Source organism: Pediculus humanus, genomic scaffold (genome assembly GCF_000006295.1).
Source record: "Pediculus humanus corporis 1103172108249 genomic scaffold, whole genome shotgun sequence".
NCBI classification, from domain to species: Eukaryota; Metazoa; Arthropoda; class Insecta; order Psocodea; family Pediculidae; genus Pediculus; species Pediculus humanus.
The window spans coordinates 107,384-125,310 of record NW_002987818.1 but is presented as its reverse complement, the minus strand read 5'-3'; the positions used below and the strand labels follow the sequence as shown (position 1 = coordinate 125,310).

General features: G+C 25.4%; 3 protein-coding genes across 3 annotated transcripts; all 3 read left to right on the top strand.

The window, feature by feature from the left end:
- Nucleotides 1–2,038: 2,038 nt before the first annotated feature.
- Nucleotides 2,039–14,213, top strand: Phum_PHUM467150 (mitogen-activated protein kinase ERK-A, putative; the record flags this gene model as incomplete). Its single annotated transcript, XM_002430162.1, has 22 exons — nt 2,039–2,063; nt 2,211–2,349; nt 2,438–2,616; nt 2,698–2,788; nt 2,881–2,985; nt 3,565–3,687; nt 3,891–3,977; nt 4,086–4,298; nt 4,681–4,811; nt 5,001–5,862; nt 6,118–6,372; nt 6,452–6,672; nt 6,792–7,622; nt 7,874–8,073; nt 8,157–8,348; nt 8,491–8,687; nt 8,776–8,980; nt 9,096–9,364; nt 9,570–9,719; nt 9,812–10,166; nt 10,339–10,468; nt 12,496–14,213. The coding sequence occupies 22 exons, from the start codon at nt 2,039–2,041 to the stop codon at nt 14,211–14,213; spliced, it is 6,678 nt and encodes a 2,225-aa protein (XP_002430207.1).
- A 1,676-nt stretch (nt 14,214–15,889) lies between these two features.
- On the top strand, nt 15,890–17,228 carry Phum_PHUM467140 (uncharacterized protein; the record flags this gene model as incomplete). Its single annotated transcript, XM_002430161.1, has 6 exons — nt 15,890–16,037; nt 16,130–16,220; nt 16,289–16,395; nt 16,551–16,681; nt 16,754–16,883; nt 17,122–17,228. 6 exons carry the CDS (start codon nt 15,890–15,892, stop codon nt 17,226–17,228), a joined length of 714 nt encoding a protein of 237 aa, XP_002430206.1.
- A 95-nt stretch (nt 17,229–17,323) lies between these two features.
- On the top strand, nt 17,324–17,750 carry Phum_PHUM467130 (uncharacterized protein; the record flags this gene model as incomplete). The annotated part of the gene is made up of 3 exons (XM_002430160.1): nt 17,324–17,381; nt 17,550–17,606; nt 17,701–17,750. 3 exons carry the CDS (start codon nt 17,324–17,326, stop codon nt 17,748–17,750), a joined length of 165 nt encoding a protein of 54 aa, XP_002430205.1.
- Nucleotides 17,751–17,927: the final 177 nt, after the last annotated feature.

The following is a 17,927-nucleotide window of genomic DNA, read 5'->3' as shown; positions in this document are numbered from 1 at the left end:
TTAATTATTAACTAATTATGACTGTATTAGTGTTTATTATATATTTAAAATTAAATTTAAACTAATAATAACAAACAAATACATATTGATACTAAAAAAAAAAAAAAAAAATATTTAGCACTAATTAATAAATTTAATTTATACTTGTTTTTTTTTTTCTTTTTGTCGTCTGCAACATTTCCTACGAATATTATTATTTCAATTTAAAAAAAAAAGTTGAAAACCGATTTTTAATTTAAAATTATTATTACTGTAACTCTCGGTATGTATTATCACTAGAAATGTATATATAATCCTTTTCGTTATATTTAAATCAAAACCGTGTCATTTATGTATATTTAAACATTTTTGACTGTTTTTCGTTTCCGTTATTATCGTGTCAGGATCATTTCCGGTTTGTTAAATGGAACAGTTTTGTCAGTGTAAGTTTGTTGATCGTATTTGCATGAACTCGCTATCGATATCGGGCTTGGAATATAATTTCATAATTCCGTATTCACGACATTTATTCCATTAGAGATATTTACAGATTTTATTATGCCTCTTAAGGAATATTCATGTTTTGCCAATATCGGAAAACCGGAAATTAAATGATCGATGATTTCCGGACTGCGTAATTATTATTATTATCTCACAAATCACTCGTTTTAGTTTTTATTTATACCGATAGAACTTAAATTGCAAGCTTAATATTTAATAAAATATTTTTAAATAACTTTTTCGACAAAATTTTATTATTTTGTAATTAATTTGTTATCAAAACGTTTAAAATTATTAATTTTTTTTTTTTTTTGTGACACAAAATTAAACTGTAAAATATAATTTTTCTACAACTTTTATTAAAAAAAAAAACATTTTTATTTATTTTATATAGCAAAATTATTATTAATAATTTAAGAATCAAACGCATTGTTGGATTTTACATTTAGAAATAAAATTAATAATTATATTTTTGTATATATATATTTATCAAGATTAAATATGGTTAATTAAAGATAAATATTAAATGTAAAAAATTTTATAATTTAATAGATATAGTTATAAATTTGTTCTGAAAAAAAAATAAAAAATTTTACTTGTCATTGAATAACGATAAAAATAAAATTCTACCGTGTTTTTCAATATTTAAAAAATTTTTGGCGGTTTTAAAATTGTAGTTTTAGAAACTTTAAAGTTGCTATGTTGTTGCCATTGATTGTTTGATGCGTGTCTGTGGTAGTGAATTATTGAATGGCTACCATTGCTTCGTTGACTCGAGAACTTATAATGAAAATTATATCCATTTCAATCTGAATTGCTCAATGCCATCCATTAAAAATAAAGATATAAAGCGATTATGAAAATAAAAAAAAAAGCAATAAATATTTTTTAGAAATCATTATAAAATCAAACATGATTTGTTAAATACTAATAAAAAGTATTTATGTGAAAAGTGCTTAAAATATAATTTAAGAAAAAAGTACGTAATAATTTAGGGTGAGTAGGTATTATTCGGCTTTTTAAATTGTAATTAATTTTTAGATAACCGTATAATTTAAACTAGTTGCAGGAAAATTTATGTTGTGATAATTTTTTTTTAACGCAAGAAAAATGGCGTCAGCCATTTTGTAGTTGGGGTGTATATTTTTATTCTGTCAAAGGTTAAATAAGTGTTTGGAAACATAGTAAATTTATTATAATTTCATTTAAATTAATTAAAACTAACCTTAGTTTGGTTATTTACTGTTATAGTTTACAAATATTGTTACTCTAGTCATTTTTTTAATCGGCTAATCAAGCACTATGTATTGAGTTGACCTTGCAGAAATGGCTTATTAATTAATATAAATTACCTACTGTATTTGTTTATGATATATACATTTATGTATATATATGACATCAAATTTTTCTATAAATAGTAGTATATATTTTTCTGTATAAAATCTTTATATATACGTGTATTCATTTTTATTAACTTGAAAAAAAAAAAAAATTTTTTTTAAATTATTTATGAATTCAAAATTAAAATTATTATTTAATGTAATATTAAATTTTTGTCATGAAATATCTGTCAAAATATAAAGGTAATGTTATTTTATACGAATAAAAAATATTGTTTTCCATCAGTTGTACATAATTATTGTACTTATTTTATTATAAATCAAATAACTACTAAACTCATACATATTTATTTGTGTCATGATATATGCTTTAATTTTTTTTTTCTTTAGGGGACATGCCAAGTGGCCATGTTAACAAAAATGGGAAGGTTATTAGGAACAGAGAAAGTGAAGATCGGTACTGTAATGTCACTTACATATCAGGAAGTGATCATGATGAAAATAATAGATTATCCGGAGACAGTAATAGGTACTCATCATTTATCAGGTTTTTTTTTTTTTTAAATCAACTCTACTTAAAATAATTTTGTAATTAAAAATTAATTATTTCATTTTAGTTACAGAAAGGGTAATCGAATCATCCCACCAAGGAGAAAAACTAGACACTCAAAGGACAATGTAATTGCTGGAGGTGGAAAACCATTAGTTGAATACTCCGATGTCAGCTCTGAAACATTGTCATCTGGCCCAGAGCTGGGAGAAATAACGGAAGATGAACACATTAACCTGTCAGATGGTAAGAAATGGTTAAATTATTATTATTATTTTTTTTTTAACTAAAGCTTATATAATCGACAAGTCATCTTTCATCTTTTAGGGGAAGTTAGTAGGAGTGATCTTTATAGAATGAGCCAAGGAAAAGATATTTTGCATAGAACTCATCATAAAATTAAACACCATAAGTCTAGGTGAAACACCTATATAAAATTTAAAAATTATTTTCTATTAAATTTTTTTTTTAATATTTTAAAAAAAAATATTATTTTTAATCAAGACATAGGCATCATGAAGGGTCACCATTAGTACTAACTAGATCTCCTTCACTGCTTCCAATACACAAGCATAAAAAAAAACATAGAGAAGAAACACCAAGCAGAGATTACAGGTTAATAGTTTTATGTGTATAAATATAATATATAAAGTGTACTCCATTTATTAACATCTGTGATTTGTGTTAAATAAAATATATAGGGTAAAAAATTAAAAAATATTGGTTGAAAATACAAATTATTGAAACTTGTCTTATTTATTACATTAAGATAAACTTCAATAATTTAATCAATGACATTAAATTTCCTTTTTAGTTTAGAAGATGATGATATAATTTTACATTCAGAAAAAGGTCACTCAAAATCTAGGAAAAGGAAACATAGGAAAGATAAAAAATCCAGGCATTCATCACCCATAAGCAGTAAAAAAAAGAAAAAAAAAAGGCACAGGTATTATTATTATTATTATTAAATTATTTTTGTTTACATATATTAAAATTCGTTGAAATATTTACATTGTTTAGGACAGGAAAAAAAAAAAAAAAAATTTACTGACATAATTTTTTCATGTGTAAAGGGAATTATAGATTTTTAACAAAACAAATTTTTTAAATTTCTCATGCATGAAAATATTGAATGTAATATAAATTCATTTTATTTATAATAGACTAACAAAGAATTAAATTATTTTTAAGATCTCGGAGCAGTAGCGGTGCTGATATTTCAAGAACTCCTCCGTTACTAGACAGATCACAGGGACCTGTTTCAAATGTTTGGAATTCTCCGTGCGAAAAAAATACTTCTCCTGTATCACCATCGTAAGTAGAATATATTTCTTTTTTTCAAAGTATTACCGACCGATGAGGAAAAGTCGAATCGGTAAAGAAAATTATTAGTTTCCGAATGAAACGCTAAAAAATTACATTCAAACGTTCACAGTTTCAATATTTATTTATTATTGTTGACTCTGTATTAGTTTAAATTATGCTTATTTTTATTTTAATTAAGTATTAAATTACAGAACTCCATCAAAACTGGAAAAATCACCTCCTGCAGCTTACAAAAGAATTTCCGTATCCCCAGTTCATAGTGATCGCGTTTTAGAAAGGTATGTTCAAGTAATTTAATTTTTGAAATTTTTGTATGATTTTTTTTATATTTGTTTTAGCTTATCTTTTTTTATTTTATTATAATTGAATTTAAATTAATGTTTTAGGTACGATTCTCCTAAAAGATCGTTATTAACCGAAGTCAGAAGGCTTTCTCCTATTCTTCAAGGTTCACCACACACTCCGATTATTCCTGCCAAGGCTTATGAACCTTTACGAGACAGGTTAGGTGGACCTGGTTCGCCGGGAAGTGCTGGAATCAGTCCTGGAGATGAGGGCCAGAGGTTAGTTTTATTAATATTTACTTTTTTTTTTTTTTCGTAATTAATTTTTGAATGTAGTAAAACTGAAAAACACAATTCAATTCAGTAAAATATTCAGTTTTTCATTCTTTCTTTAAACGACTTCTCATGCATCTTCTTAATAAAATCTTCTTAGCATGTCCTAATTTAATTTATTTATTTTACAACAAAAAAAAAAAATGGCATTACACACCAAGTAACTAATTTATTGTTTTTTTTTTTTTTTAATCAATTAATCATATTTGTTGTTGCGATAATAAGTTGCAAGGAAATTATTTGCCTTTTTCGCATTGAAATTTTTAGTTCTAGAAGCAAAACTATAAAAGAAAAATATTTGCGTATATATTTTTTATAAATGTATTTTAGGAAATTAGTTTTATATGTTGTGATAATGTTTCAGATTAAGTATATCCCCTCATGGTTCTCCAATCAAATCCTCATATCAAGGTTCCTTAATCCTACCGTTTGTTCCATCATCTTTGAACTTATCTCCAAAAACAAACGATTACGGTCGGTACTGGTCGGTTGTCGGTAATTATTTTGAAACAACCAGTAGAATAAAATTTTTTAGTAGGGTAACAGAAACATCATTACGTTATTTTAAAAAAAAAAAAAAAAAAAAAAAAAAGAAAGAAAGAAAGAAAAAAAAAAAAAACTAAGAATTTTGTAATTGTAAAAGTGAAATTTTACATTGAAAATTAACAAAAAAAAAATTTTCAGAAAATAAAAACCTTGAAAAAAAAAGCCAAGAAAATTTTAAAATTAAGAAGATCATGAAATTGTCAGATAATTTTAAAGAAGGAGGTTTTACACAAAAAAAATTATTTAAATCTCATGAAAATCATATAAATCATAAGGAGGTTGTTAAAACGATTTACAGTAAACAGGAAAATTTATGTTTAAGTTATAAAACGGAAAATAGAAAAAAAGATCAAGTTTTGAATTATTGTGAAAAAAAATTAGAAAAAAAAAATTGCAAAAGAAAATCCCAGTGCAGTAATTTAGTTGAAGCAGGAAAAAATATTATTGTCTCCCCAGAAATAATTGATTCCGGTAAAAAAATTCAAGTTGAAACGTATAAAAAACCCAGCTTATTAAATCCGAAAGACAATTTGAATTCCGCAAATCAATGTTTAAAGAGTTCTGAAGAATTCGTTAGTAGGAATACTGTTGACAGTAATAATATTAAATCACATAAAAATAATACCAAAGTATCATTTTCTCAAAAGAAAAAAGAAATATATAAAAATATTGAAACAGTTAAAAAAAAAGCATTTTTAGGTAAACGATTCTGCCAGTCTCATTTTAAATTCGAAGGTGATTTTAAAAGAAATTTAGATTACAATTGGAGTAAAAAAGAAAGTGTTGCTTTGAGAAAAAATATAAAAAAACAATGGTCGGTTGAAAAAAGAGATTGTTTTTGGAAAAAAAAAAATGAATGTGGAATAAGAGAAAAAATGATAAAAAACCGAACGACTGTTCTCGGTAGTTCTGACGAACATTTAACTCCCTATTATAATTTTCCTTCCTCAGATTACGAGAATTCGGAAAATTCATATTTTCATAATGGTCTTTACAATAGGTAATTGCAGAATTTTTTAAATTTAATTTAAAAATTAAATTTTTTTTTTTTTATTTCAATATGAAGTTTCAGTGCTTCGTGTTTAAAATGTGTCGGTGAAAATTGGAGATAAGTGAATTTAAAATGTCACCCCCGTAGCAAAATGTTATTCTGGTCTTTGACAAAAAAAAAAATTTTTTTTTTTTTTTTTTTTAATATTGTGTCATAAAGTAGATATATTTTGTTATGTTTTTAATAATGATACCTTATTTTCAGATCTGACAGCAGCCCTTGTGACACCATGGATAAACGTCATTCATCACCCAGAAGATCATTATCTCCTCCCAGAAAAAGACGCAAAACTTTAGATAGAGAAAGAGGGAGAAGCAAAGAGAGAAGACGAGATAAAAGTCGAGATCGATTGAGGGAAAAAGAGAGACCTAGAAGTAGGGATTTAGAGCGAATGAGGGATAGAGAAGAACGAAGATACAAAAGAAGCAAAGAAAGAAGAACTCATAAAGTTGGCAAAAGGTGCGGTTTTTTTTTTTTTTTTAATTTTTTAAATTGATTTTACATTGTGATAATATAAAAATAAAAAAAAAATCTATAGGAGATCAAGGTCTAGAAGTTGGAGAAGATCACCGCCACAGAGTCCAAGAGATAAGTATGGTCGACAGTCTCCTTTTTCAGTCAGAGACAAATATAGAAGAATGTCTCCATTAGCTTCACCTAGTCCTAGAGATAAATACGGAAGAGGGAAATTATCGAAAAGATTACGATCTAAAACAAGAAGCCCCCCGATGAGAGTTGTAGGTTCGAGATCACCGCTAGGTGAGTGCAATCGCAACATAATTTTGAGTGGTAACTTTCAGCATATAATAAATGATGATTATTAACTTTAATTAATATCGGGTAACTAATTTTTTTTTTTTGAATTTTTGTGGATATAGGTTTAAAGACTTCGAAGGCTAAAAGATCCCGAAGCCCCGTTTCGCGAGAATTAGCTTCGTTTACGAAAATGAGTGAAACTTCTTTATTTGCGGAACTTGTGAAAGATAGAAATCGAAAAGAAGTTGAAGCGAAATTGGCTGCAGCTGCTAAGGAGCCGAAGAATACAGTTACAAGTGACATTCCAATGCCAATGTCGAAGGAGAGCGAAAGTGCTCCTTTATCTTCTGTTGATGCAGTAGATACGGTTTCTGGTTCTCTACCTGTTGTAAACGAAGGTTCCACTTTTCCAAAACTCGAATCGCCAAAGTTTTTCGGGGATGTTCAGAAAGAAATAGACGAATGTGCTAAATCTAACTTAAGTATAAGTGAACGAAAATCAATTGAAATGGACATTGAAGAAACATACGGGGGAAATATTCAAATTGAGTCCGGAGAAGAAAAATTAGAAAATACAAATAGCAATACTGATACGGAAACTGCAAAGATAAATTACTCTTCTACTAAATCAGAAGCGAGCGATGGTAAAAATGAGGTCATTAAAAAAGGCTCTTTTTCTACTTTCGATAGTTTCCGAAAAGGTTCTCTAGGAGAATCATTAAAAAAAACAGTGGAATTAAGCAAAAATTTAAAAACAAGTGATAAAAACTTAAAAAAGGAGTGTATAAAGTCAAAACATGGAAGTTTAATTAATAAATTACCTTTACCTCCGGGTATGAAAAGCACTGATTTAGAAAGCATCGATTCGCCGCCAAGTAGGAGTCCATCGCCTTTGCCCGTTGAAAAAAAGAAAAAAAGTTTAAGATCCATTAAAGACCTTCCCCTGCCTCCTGGTAAGCACTCTTAAATCTTCTCCAAATTTAAATTTTTGTTTTTTTTATTCATTGTTTTTAATCTTATAAAGGAGGAATTTATAAAAGAATAGAAAAACTGTGAACTATTTGTCACCGCAATTGCAAAAGAATAGCTTCACTCCTACATATATTTCCTAATTTCCAGAATTTTCATTTTTTTTTTTTTTTTATTAAAGGCACAGAAGATCTTAGTCCCGACGATAATATTACCTTATCCCCGTCGCCTTTAGAATCAGCAAAATCTAGTTGTTTGCCGACCAGCAGACAAGTGCCTCGACCAAAGTTAAAGCGTCCAAAAATTCTTAATAAAAGACGAAGTTCTAGAAATAGTCATTTGCCCATGTCGGCATCTGCTGGCAAGGATTGGGGTGAAAGATGCGTTGATGTTTTTGAAGTTATCGCCCAAATAGGAGAAGGAACTTATGGCCAGGTTATATAGTTTTTTTTGGAAAATTCCTCTTTTTTTTTTTTCCTCTTGGAAAATAATAATAAACCGAAAATATTTTTTTTCAGGTGTATAAAGCTAGAGACGTGCGATCAAATGAATTAGTAGCATTAAAGAAAGTTCGTTTGGAAAACGAAAAAGAAGGATTTCCAATAACGGCTGTGAGAGAAATAAAAATTTTGCGACAACTCAATCATAAAAACATAGTCAATTTAAGGGAAATAGTGACTGATAAACAGGATGCTTTAGATTTTAGAAATGTAAAATAACCTTATTTCCTTAACTTATTACTTTTTTTTTTTTTTTTTTTTTTGTTTGCTTCATTAATAAGTGTAAAACTATTTCAAACTCTCAATTTTACCGATTTCAAAAAATTCAAAAAAATGAAAATTAAATTTCTAGGATAGAGGATCCTTTTATCTTGTTTTTGAATATATGGATCACGATCTAATGGGATTACTCGAATCTGGAATGGTTGAATTTAATGACGTTCACAACGCTTCCATCATGAAACAGTTACTGGATGGCTTAAACTACTGCCATGGTAAAAATTTTCTGCACAGAGATATCAAATGCAGTAATATTTTAATGAATAATAGGTTAGTAGAAAAAATTCATACCAAAGCTAAAAATACTTCTTCTATTAGAAATACAGAAAGTTGAGTTAATTTTAACTAATATTTTTAGGGGGGAGGTAAAATTAGCAGATTTTGGACTGGCTCGACTGTACAGTGCCGAAGACAGAGATAGACCGTATACAAATAAAGTAATTACTCTGTGGTACAGACCTCCTGAACTTTTATTAGGAGAAGAAAGATATGGTCCTGCTATTGATGTATGGAGTTGCGGGTGTATTTTAGGGGAACTTTTTGCTAAAAAACCATTGTTTCAAGTAAGAGGATACTAATTAAAAATAATATTTATTTTCAGGCTTAAAATGCGCACACATTCGCATATTTACTTATATATTCATACCTCCACATATATATATATATATTTAATTTCAGGCCAACGTAGAATTAATTCAATTAGATATAATCTCAAGACTGTGTGGGTCTCCTACTCCAGCCGTTTGGCCTTCAGTTATTAAACTTCCATTATGGCACACAATCAAACCTAAAAAAATTTATCGACGGCGTCTAAGAGAAGAATTTTTTTTCATGCCTTCTACAGCGTTGGATCTTTTAGATAAAATGCTTGAATTAGATCCGGAAAAAAGAATAACAGCAGAAGAAGCCCTTCGTTCACCTTGGTTAAAAAATGTTCAGCCTGAAAAGTAAGTGAAAAAAAAAAAAATAATAATAATAAAAATTTATTATTAAAAAATATCAATAAATGATGTAAAACCTTATTCAGAATATTTAAGTGACGAATAAATTATTTCAAGACGGGTCTGATTAAAGTATATTTTAAGTTATTTTATTTTGAGCCATATTACAAAACATTATAATAATTATAATTTAAAAAAATTTTTTTTTCAGCAATATGTCTACCCTTCTACCGACGTGGCAAGATTGCCACGAACTTTGGCTAAAAAAGAGACGGCGACAAATGAAAGAACAAGAAGCAAGCCAAAATTTACCTCCAGGAAAACCCCCAGTGAATAAAGAAAAAGAATACGTCGAAGGAGGGTAAGTTTTTTTTTTTTTTTTTCGTTGAATTTTCATTTTTTTTTTTTTTTTTTTTTATTGGTCTCAAATTTTTACAAAAAATTTATTGACAGACCGTCTAAAGGAATTAAATTAGAAACCGGAAGTAGAAGTAATCATACAAATGACAATTCGGAAAATTCAAAATCTCCTCTTCCTGAAACGAGCATACAAAAACAACTTCAAACAATAGCACATGCCATAATAAATAAAAATCCAGTTAGAGTGGAACAATTGACTTCGCTGACAATAACAAAAGAAATTGATTCATTTGCTTATCAATTAATAGAAACATTAAAATCAGAATTAACAAATGCATCTAAAGGAAAAATTTTAGATCCAAAAGCTCACGTTTTAAATCCCCAGGGACGTCACGCAATGCAAGAAACTGTTTTCGATGCCCAAGCAGTATACGCAGGAGACAATGCAGTAAGTGTAAGTTTTATTTTAATTACATTTTTATTACGGGCATTATAATGAAAACGTATCAAGGGATCCATTTTAATTTTCATTCGGTTATACTTTTAAAAAAATGAGGTTTTTTTTACAATAAAGGGTTATTATAGGTTCTTTTTTTTTTTTTTTGATTGTTTTACGACAGGTATCTAATATAAAAAAACATAGCGGATCAGTTTTGGCGACAGATAGTTTAAGAGCTGGTTTGGCAGCTCTTTTACGAAAAAATGGTTTTTCAGCAGCCGCATCACTAATTTACCAATTAGGAAATACAGGTTCGTTAAAGTGACGTACTCTAAATATTTTGCTATAGTTTTTTTGTGCTAAAAAACAAAATTGAGTGAATGCTGCCGAAGTTAATATTATTATTTTTATATATATATATATATATATATATATATATATATATTATGTTTAATACAAAGTCGCGAAATTTTTAATTTGAATAATGGATTTGACATAAAAAAAAAAAAAGTGAAATTTAATTGTTATTTCGATTAACGAATTTATTTTTAATTTTTGTTTTTAAGTTTCTAAGCAAGTTTCGCAAAATAAAAAAAAATAAAAAAAAAAGAAAATGAAAACTGAGGATGGTACAGTTATTTGAACTTGCTAAAAAAATTTAAAAAAAAAAATGTATTTAATAAAAAAAATTTATTTATTGTTTGTAGTGATTTCATTTAAATTTAAAAGTTGATCAAATTATTATTAATTTTTTTTTTTCTTTTTTTTTTTTTTATGTAGTACAATTGACCCTTAGAACAACAAAATTGCCTATTATTATTATTATTATTATTATTATTATTATTATTATTAATTTCCCTTTATTATTATTATTATTATTATTATTATTATTATTATTCACATATCCAATAAAAAAAAAAAAACAAAAAAAGTGAAAATAATTTTATTAATTATTTTAATTCTTTTTTTCTTTTTCAAATCAATAAAATTTTCATATTTTATTATTATTATTATTATCATTTTTTAAATAATTAAACATTTTTCATGAATAACAACAAAAATGACGGGTTTCCTTTTTTTTTAACATTATTTTTCATAAATAAATTGATTGTCGTTAATTTAATAACCATTATTATTATTATTTTAGTTAATATTTATACATACACACGTGTATATATATATATATTTATATGGAAAGGAAAAAGTTAGAGTAAAATAAAAAAAATATTTTAACATTACGTATAGATAAATTCTCGTTTCAAAAACTAGGGCAATTTTGATTGATGGAAAGAGAATCATTTAAAAAAAAAAAAAAAAAAATTTATTTAACTTTAAATTTTAAAATTTAACCCCTTTTAAATTTTTTTTTTTTTTTAATTAAAAAAAATTCTATATCAATCCCGTTAATTTTCTTTTTTTTTTTTTTTTGCATTATACAAAAAAAAGATTCTTTTATCCTTTTTTTTTCACTTTCCTTACTTCTTATTTGAGGAAATATTTTATTTTCTATCGAGATAAACGCATTTTTCCAAAAAACTATCTTATTTAAATTGTCTTACTATTAATTTTTAAAAATAATAGGTTTCAAAAAAAAAATTAATTAATACTGATTTTTCTTGGTTATTTGAGAAAATAAATTTGAACCATTTTTATATTATCCGTTGAATGACGTAGTATAATTTCCTTATAAATAAGTTGTTATTAATTTCACTTTATGTCGTTATTAAATTCAAATAATTTTCTTATTTTTATTCAAATAATAAATAAAAAATAATAATAATAATTAAAAATAAAATTTATTTCTTATAAATAGTGAAAATCATAAAACTATATTTAATCGTTATTTTCTATATTAAAAAAATAGGAAAAATTTGGATTTTATTATTGTGCCTTGTAATCCATTTACATATTTTCTTAGGAAAATTTCGAAAGGAATCTACGTTTTTATTTAAATTCTTTTGTATACTAATCATTTTTTACTTTTTTTATTTATATTGATTCGATATAAATCGTTATAAAAATTGTCATCAAACGTTTTTTGCGACAATTCATTTCCAGTACGTTATTTTTTAAATATTTATTGAATTTAAATTTTTAGAAATAGATGTAGATTTAAAATATTTAGATACCTAAAAATATAAATAAAGTAAATGAATGAAAAATATACACATTAATAAAAGGAAAAAAAAAAAAAAGGATGACTATCATCAACATTATTTTTAGGTCGGATATAAAATAAAATTTCTACGGCGGATAATATGAGAATTTATTATTGAATTTTTTTTTTTTTGTCTTCTACCTCATATACTCATGCCTTGTATTTGAACTGATCAAACAGGTATAGAAGAGATTTCAAATCCGTACCTGCCCGGGCCCGAGGAGGGCGAAGGGCCAAATCCTGAGAAGTCTTTTCCCGGATCCTATGAGTACCCGCAAGTTCTACAGGTTTCTCACGATAACAACTTGGAGAACCTCTACAATTCTTCTTTTATTAAGCGTACCGTACCTCAGCACGAACCTGACAACCTCAAATTAGTTAATGCGATAATTACACCGGATATCAAAACGAATTCTATTGAAAAATGTTTCGATATAAAACGCGATACTAAAATAATACCGGAAATGCGGGAAGATTTTCTTCGTACTCAAAATAAAAATTCTATTTTCCACAGTGAGATTTTGTTTGAAACGTCTAAAATGAACAAAGCAATTAAAAATTATGATTCAAAAGGATTTCCCTCATCAAAGGAAAATGAATCGTTGACAAATTCATCGTTGAAATTTCAAGAATACAAAAATAAAAATGGTGATAATTATTCAACCGAAGAAATTTGTTCTGAATTTTTAAAAACTATGGAAAATAAAGGAAAAGAAAAGGATATATTAAAAACGTCCGAAGAATGGTGGTCATCTGAAAATAAAATTACCAATGAAAAAAAATTTATTAAAGATGATGAGAGAAATTATGAAGTGTGCAACAACCATGATGATGGTGTTATATTTCCCAAGGACGAATCAAATAACAAAACAAAATTTATTAAATTTCAAGAAATGGATAAATTATCAGAAAGTGATTCGGTGGAAAATGAAAATTGTGAAAAAACCAAAATTGTAGACAATGATGGGAAAAATTTATTGGAAAAAAAAATAAATGATGATTTGAAAAATGAATTTAAAATGCCGGATAAATCAATTATAATTAAGAGTAAAGATGAGGGTTCAAAATTAATGATTCAAAAATATGTAAGGAATAATTTATCTTGTAAAGAATTGAAAAAAATTACAGAAAATGAAAGAGAAAAAAAAAAAAAAATTTGTGATGATAAAATCCTGTCGGAAGTCAAGTACAATAATATAAGCCCGAAAACGAATTTTTTTCCTTATGAAATTTCATCATCTGTTGATATGACAAAAGAAATTTCTAAAAATGAAACAGAAGAATTTTATTCAATTCAAAATAATTTTATTTTAGAAAAAAATGAAAATTCATATCATAGAGAGGAAACCTATGATGATGATGATGATGATGATGACACTTCGATTCAAGAAAATATAATTAAAAAAACTTTTACTTTTCCAACAAAGAGAGAATTATTAATGTTAAAAAAATTTCATCTTCCATGCAATTGGAAAACTAAATTACCAAAATATTTAAATCCGGAAGTATTGGCGGATAAATTGTATACAATTCCAGGTTGTTTCAGGTATTCACCTGGTCTTATTAATTTAGTTTTACAAAAAACAGCTAAACATAAAGAAAAATATTTAAGGAAATTGAAACGTAAAAATGAAATAAAAAAATGTTTTCCCATCGTCAAAGATAATACAATAAACGATTTGGAGCCATCTTTAAAAATTATTGATAATAAAATTACGGATTCAAATCTTTGTTTAATTCATGATAATAAAACAATTAATAATTCTGACATTGAAGAAGAACATAAAAAAAAAGTTTCCAGTATTTCAGAAAATTTTGAAAGTGCATCTAAACGTTTTTTTTCTCTTCAAAAAGATGATTTTGAAAAAAGATTTTTGATAAAGAAAACTCCTGAATGATGTTCGTAACGTTTTTTTTTAAAAAAAGTTATTCAGTTATTTTTTATTATTAAAAAGTTTAAAACTTTATATTAAGTGAAAAATGTTTGTGAGAAATTTGAATTTGAAAAAAAAAAAAATTTAAGTAGTAAAATAAAATGGTGGTACAGACGTTTTAGGTGCCTAATTTTTTTTTTCAGCTTTTAAAAAAAAATTTTCAGTTTGAGTAATAATTAATGTGTGTATGAAAAGTTTTTTTTTTTTTTTTCTTTTTAAGTACAAATATTTTAGTTATTTAAAAATTTAAATTATTATCACTCGCTTGTGTTACCTTTTTTTTTTGTTGTTGTCTAATAACTTTTATATTTAATTTTGTTTCGTTGAGTGTACTGTTACTTTGTTTCACACTCTAAATTTTTAAACTTTTAATAAATATTTAATTTTATTTATTTATGTTTACATCATTTTTCGTTTTAGCAAATGTGTAATTCTAATTTAACAAAAAAGAATTTTTTTTCTCTGTGTAAAGTTTTATTTTTATTTTTTATATTGTATTTTGATTTAAAATTGTTTAAATATGTCAAAATATTCAAATTAAATATTAATACGCCATATTGAAGTTTGTTGAAATAATTAAAAAAAGTTTTTGAACGGAAACGGAAACGGATAATATCGTGGAATTAAGTACTTAAAAAAAAAAAAAACCGTTTACTTGTAATTGTACAACATACTATTCGACTACATACAGCTAATTTATTTTGTTTCAGGGTGAAGAAACCAGTCCTTTTTAATGAATAAATAAATGAATATCTACGTATTTACAAATATATATATATATATATATTTGAAAAGAAATTCGGAAGATTATTGAATCAAATGGTAAGTAAAATGTTTTATTATTGTCTTTTAAAAATTCTGTTATAAGATTATGATTCAAAATGTTTTTTTTTTTTTTTTTTTTTTTTAGGTGAAAAAGGTTATCCTGACAAACTATTAGTTTTTAATTGTTATATAAATTTCGAGCTTAACATAATTTCAATAATATTGTTGTTAACTGGAACGTTTCTAAAATATCATCTTAGCATATACTAAATTGGACTTTGTAAATAGTAGTTTGTCTTTTGCTAGTTGTTTAAATGAAAATAATTTTATTAATGACCTAGGTTAATATTGTTTTCATAATAAATTTAATGTTTTTTCATTTAATTTAAGCTTAAATTATAGCATTGAAATTTTTTGAATTTCAATATTTATGGAAAGGGTGCACGGAATAGTTTTTTCTATCTTTTTTAAATAGATGTAATTATTACTTAATTGTAAAACCTACTTCGTAAATAATTATTTATTTATTTTATTTTAGGCATCTGTATTGTAGACTGAAAAAGAGTTATTAATTTGATTTGATTACTTAACAAAGTTTTAATATTAGATTGTATTGTAATACTAGTATGAATCAGTCTTTCAATACCATTTCTCACCAAATCACCAAAATGCATAATAAAATTTATTCCGTATTTGAGGGTAAGTTTAAAAAAAATTTTTTTTTTTTTTTCATAACATATGTATTTAATGTAACATTTGAACAAAATGAAAATACAAATTCACTTAATTTATTTTTAGAACTGTGGAAGGAAAGAAGTCATTTTAAATTCCTTGTAGAAGATTTAAATAATAGACTACGAGAGAATAATAAGAGCATGGATTTACTCAAAGAGGAAAATGAATGTTTGAAGAATGCAAATGAGAAATTAAAGAAAATTATATCTAAATATAATTGTCCTCTTGAAAAAACTGAGACTGGTTTAAATAAAACAAATACTCTTGGTGCAATAAAATCTTTTCAAGGTATACATTCAATATTATATTAGTAGGCTATAACAATTTGAAATCGTAATGTATTTAACAATTTTTAAATTTTTTAAATTTTTATTTAGGAGATTGTCCTGTCAATTATAAACCAATAAGTTCACTTGAAGAAAAATTTTTGTCAAGCAAACAAAATTATAGGATTACTACTCCAGTAGAAAGGTGAATTTCTAAGGTTTAAAGTAAGTGTTTTATTATTTTTTATTTTACCTTTACTTTTTTTTTTGTAGTTTTACATCTGTAAAAGGTAATGAATTAAAAGGATTTGATTTAAAGGAAAGTTCTACTGTTTTAACTAAAAAACCAGATTCTATTGAATTTTTTTTTTCTAATATAGGTAGGTTCAGTGTTTTTTAAGAAAATTTTAAATGTGATTTTTCTTCATTTGCAAATATAAATTGATTTTTTCATTATTATAATTTGTAAATGAAAATACTTAGTGACCTTATATACCTCACATTAATAATAATTTTTTTTCATTTCTCTTTACAGATGCCAAAAAGGAATTTTATGGTACAACAGTTCAAATGGGAATCGACTCAAAAACAAAAAAACAAAAAATAAGTAAATCAGAAGAATTGAACTCCATAGAAAATGAATTTTTATCACCCTGTAAAAAAAATGTAAGTTCGTTTTTATCAAATTTTCTTTTTAAAACGTTTTTTTCTTTTAATATTATTTGTTTCTTTAAACAGCTTGCTATTGATTGGGAGGATGATTTAATTTGTGAAAGTCCAAAACCAGGTCCTTCTGTTCCATTTATGAAAAAAAAATTTAGCAAAAAAATTATAAATCACGCTGGTAGCAAGGCCACAATCAGTAGAGGTACTATCATAAATTAATTTATTAATTTTAATTAATTTTAATGTAAAGAATTCAATTAGTATTTTTTTTTTTTTTTCATCTCTTTTAAAAGTTTAAAAATTCTATGTAAGTAATTTTATATTTGATGTTATGAATTTTTTTTTAAAGTGGTAATAAAATAATATAGTTATTAATATTAATAAATTGTAATTGTAAAATATTTTATGATAATTTAATTTTTCAGAGATTGAAATGAAAGAAGCTCGTGTTTTATCAACAGAAACTCAAAATAGTAAATCAGCTTCCAAAAATTGTGAAAATGCTGGAGAAATTTTACCTTTGCCGATCGCCATTCGTGAAAAGTAATTAAATATATCATTTATTTTAACACCCAATTGGATAGAAAAAACATAAATTTACTTGTAACTATTATTTTTTTTTATTTTTAAGGAGTCCCGAATATGATTTCGTACCCGAATCAGTTTCTAACAAATCAAGAAATGAGGATATGCTTAAACGGTTATGCGTGAATTGTTGGAAAGTACGCAAGTTATTTTATATTAAAATTCATTCTTACATTATTTAATTTTATTTCATTTCTAACATAATTTTTTTTTTATTTATTTCAGTATTACAAAGATTTGATTGGAAAAGATGCTATTATAAATAATGTAAATGAAATTTTAGTCAATTGTCGTCACCGGAAATCCTCGTATTTTCCCGAAGCTGAGAATACTCCACCAGGTAAGAAATTTCATTTTATCTCTTATTAACATATTTTTTATAACACAAAGGAAATTGGTTTCAACTGGAAAAAAAAAAAAAAAAAAACTTTTAGGGTATTGGAAACCATTTTTAACAGAGACAACCATATCACCTCGGCATTGAAATTCTGTTGCTTCCTTATTTAATAATATTATAAATAATTAAATTTTTTCGACCAAAGTGAATATCTGCTCATGGTTTATTTTCAATTCTAATATATATGTACATATAAATTTACCTAAAGTAAGTAATTTTTATTTATTTGTTTATAACAAATTTTATTAGGTTTAAAATAAATTT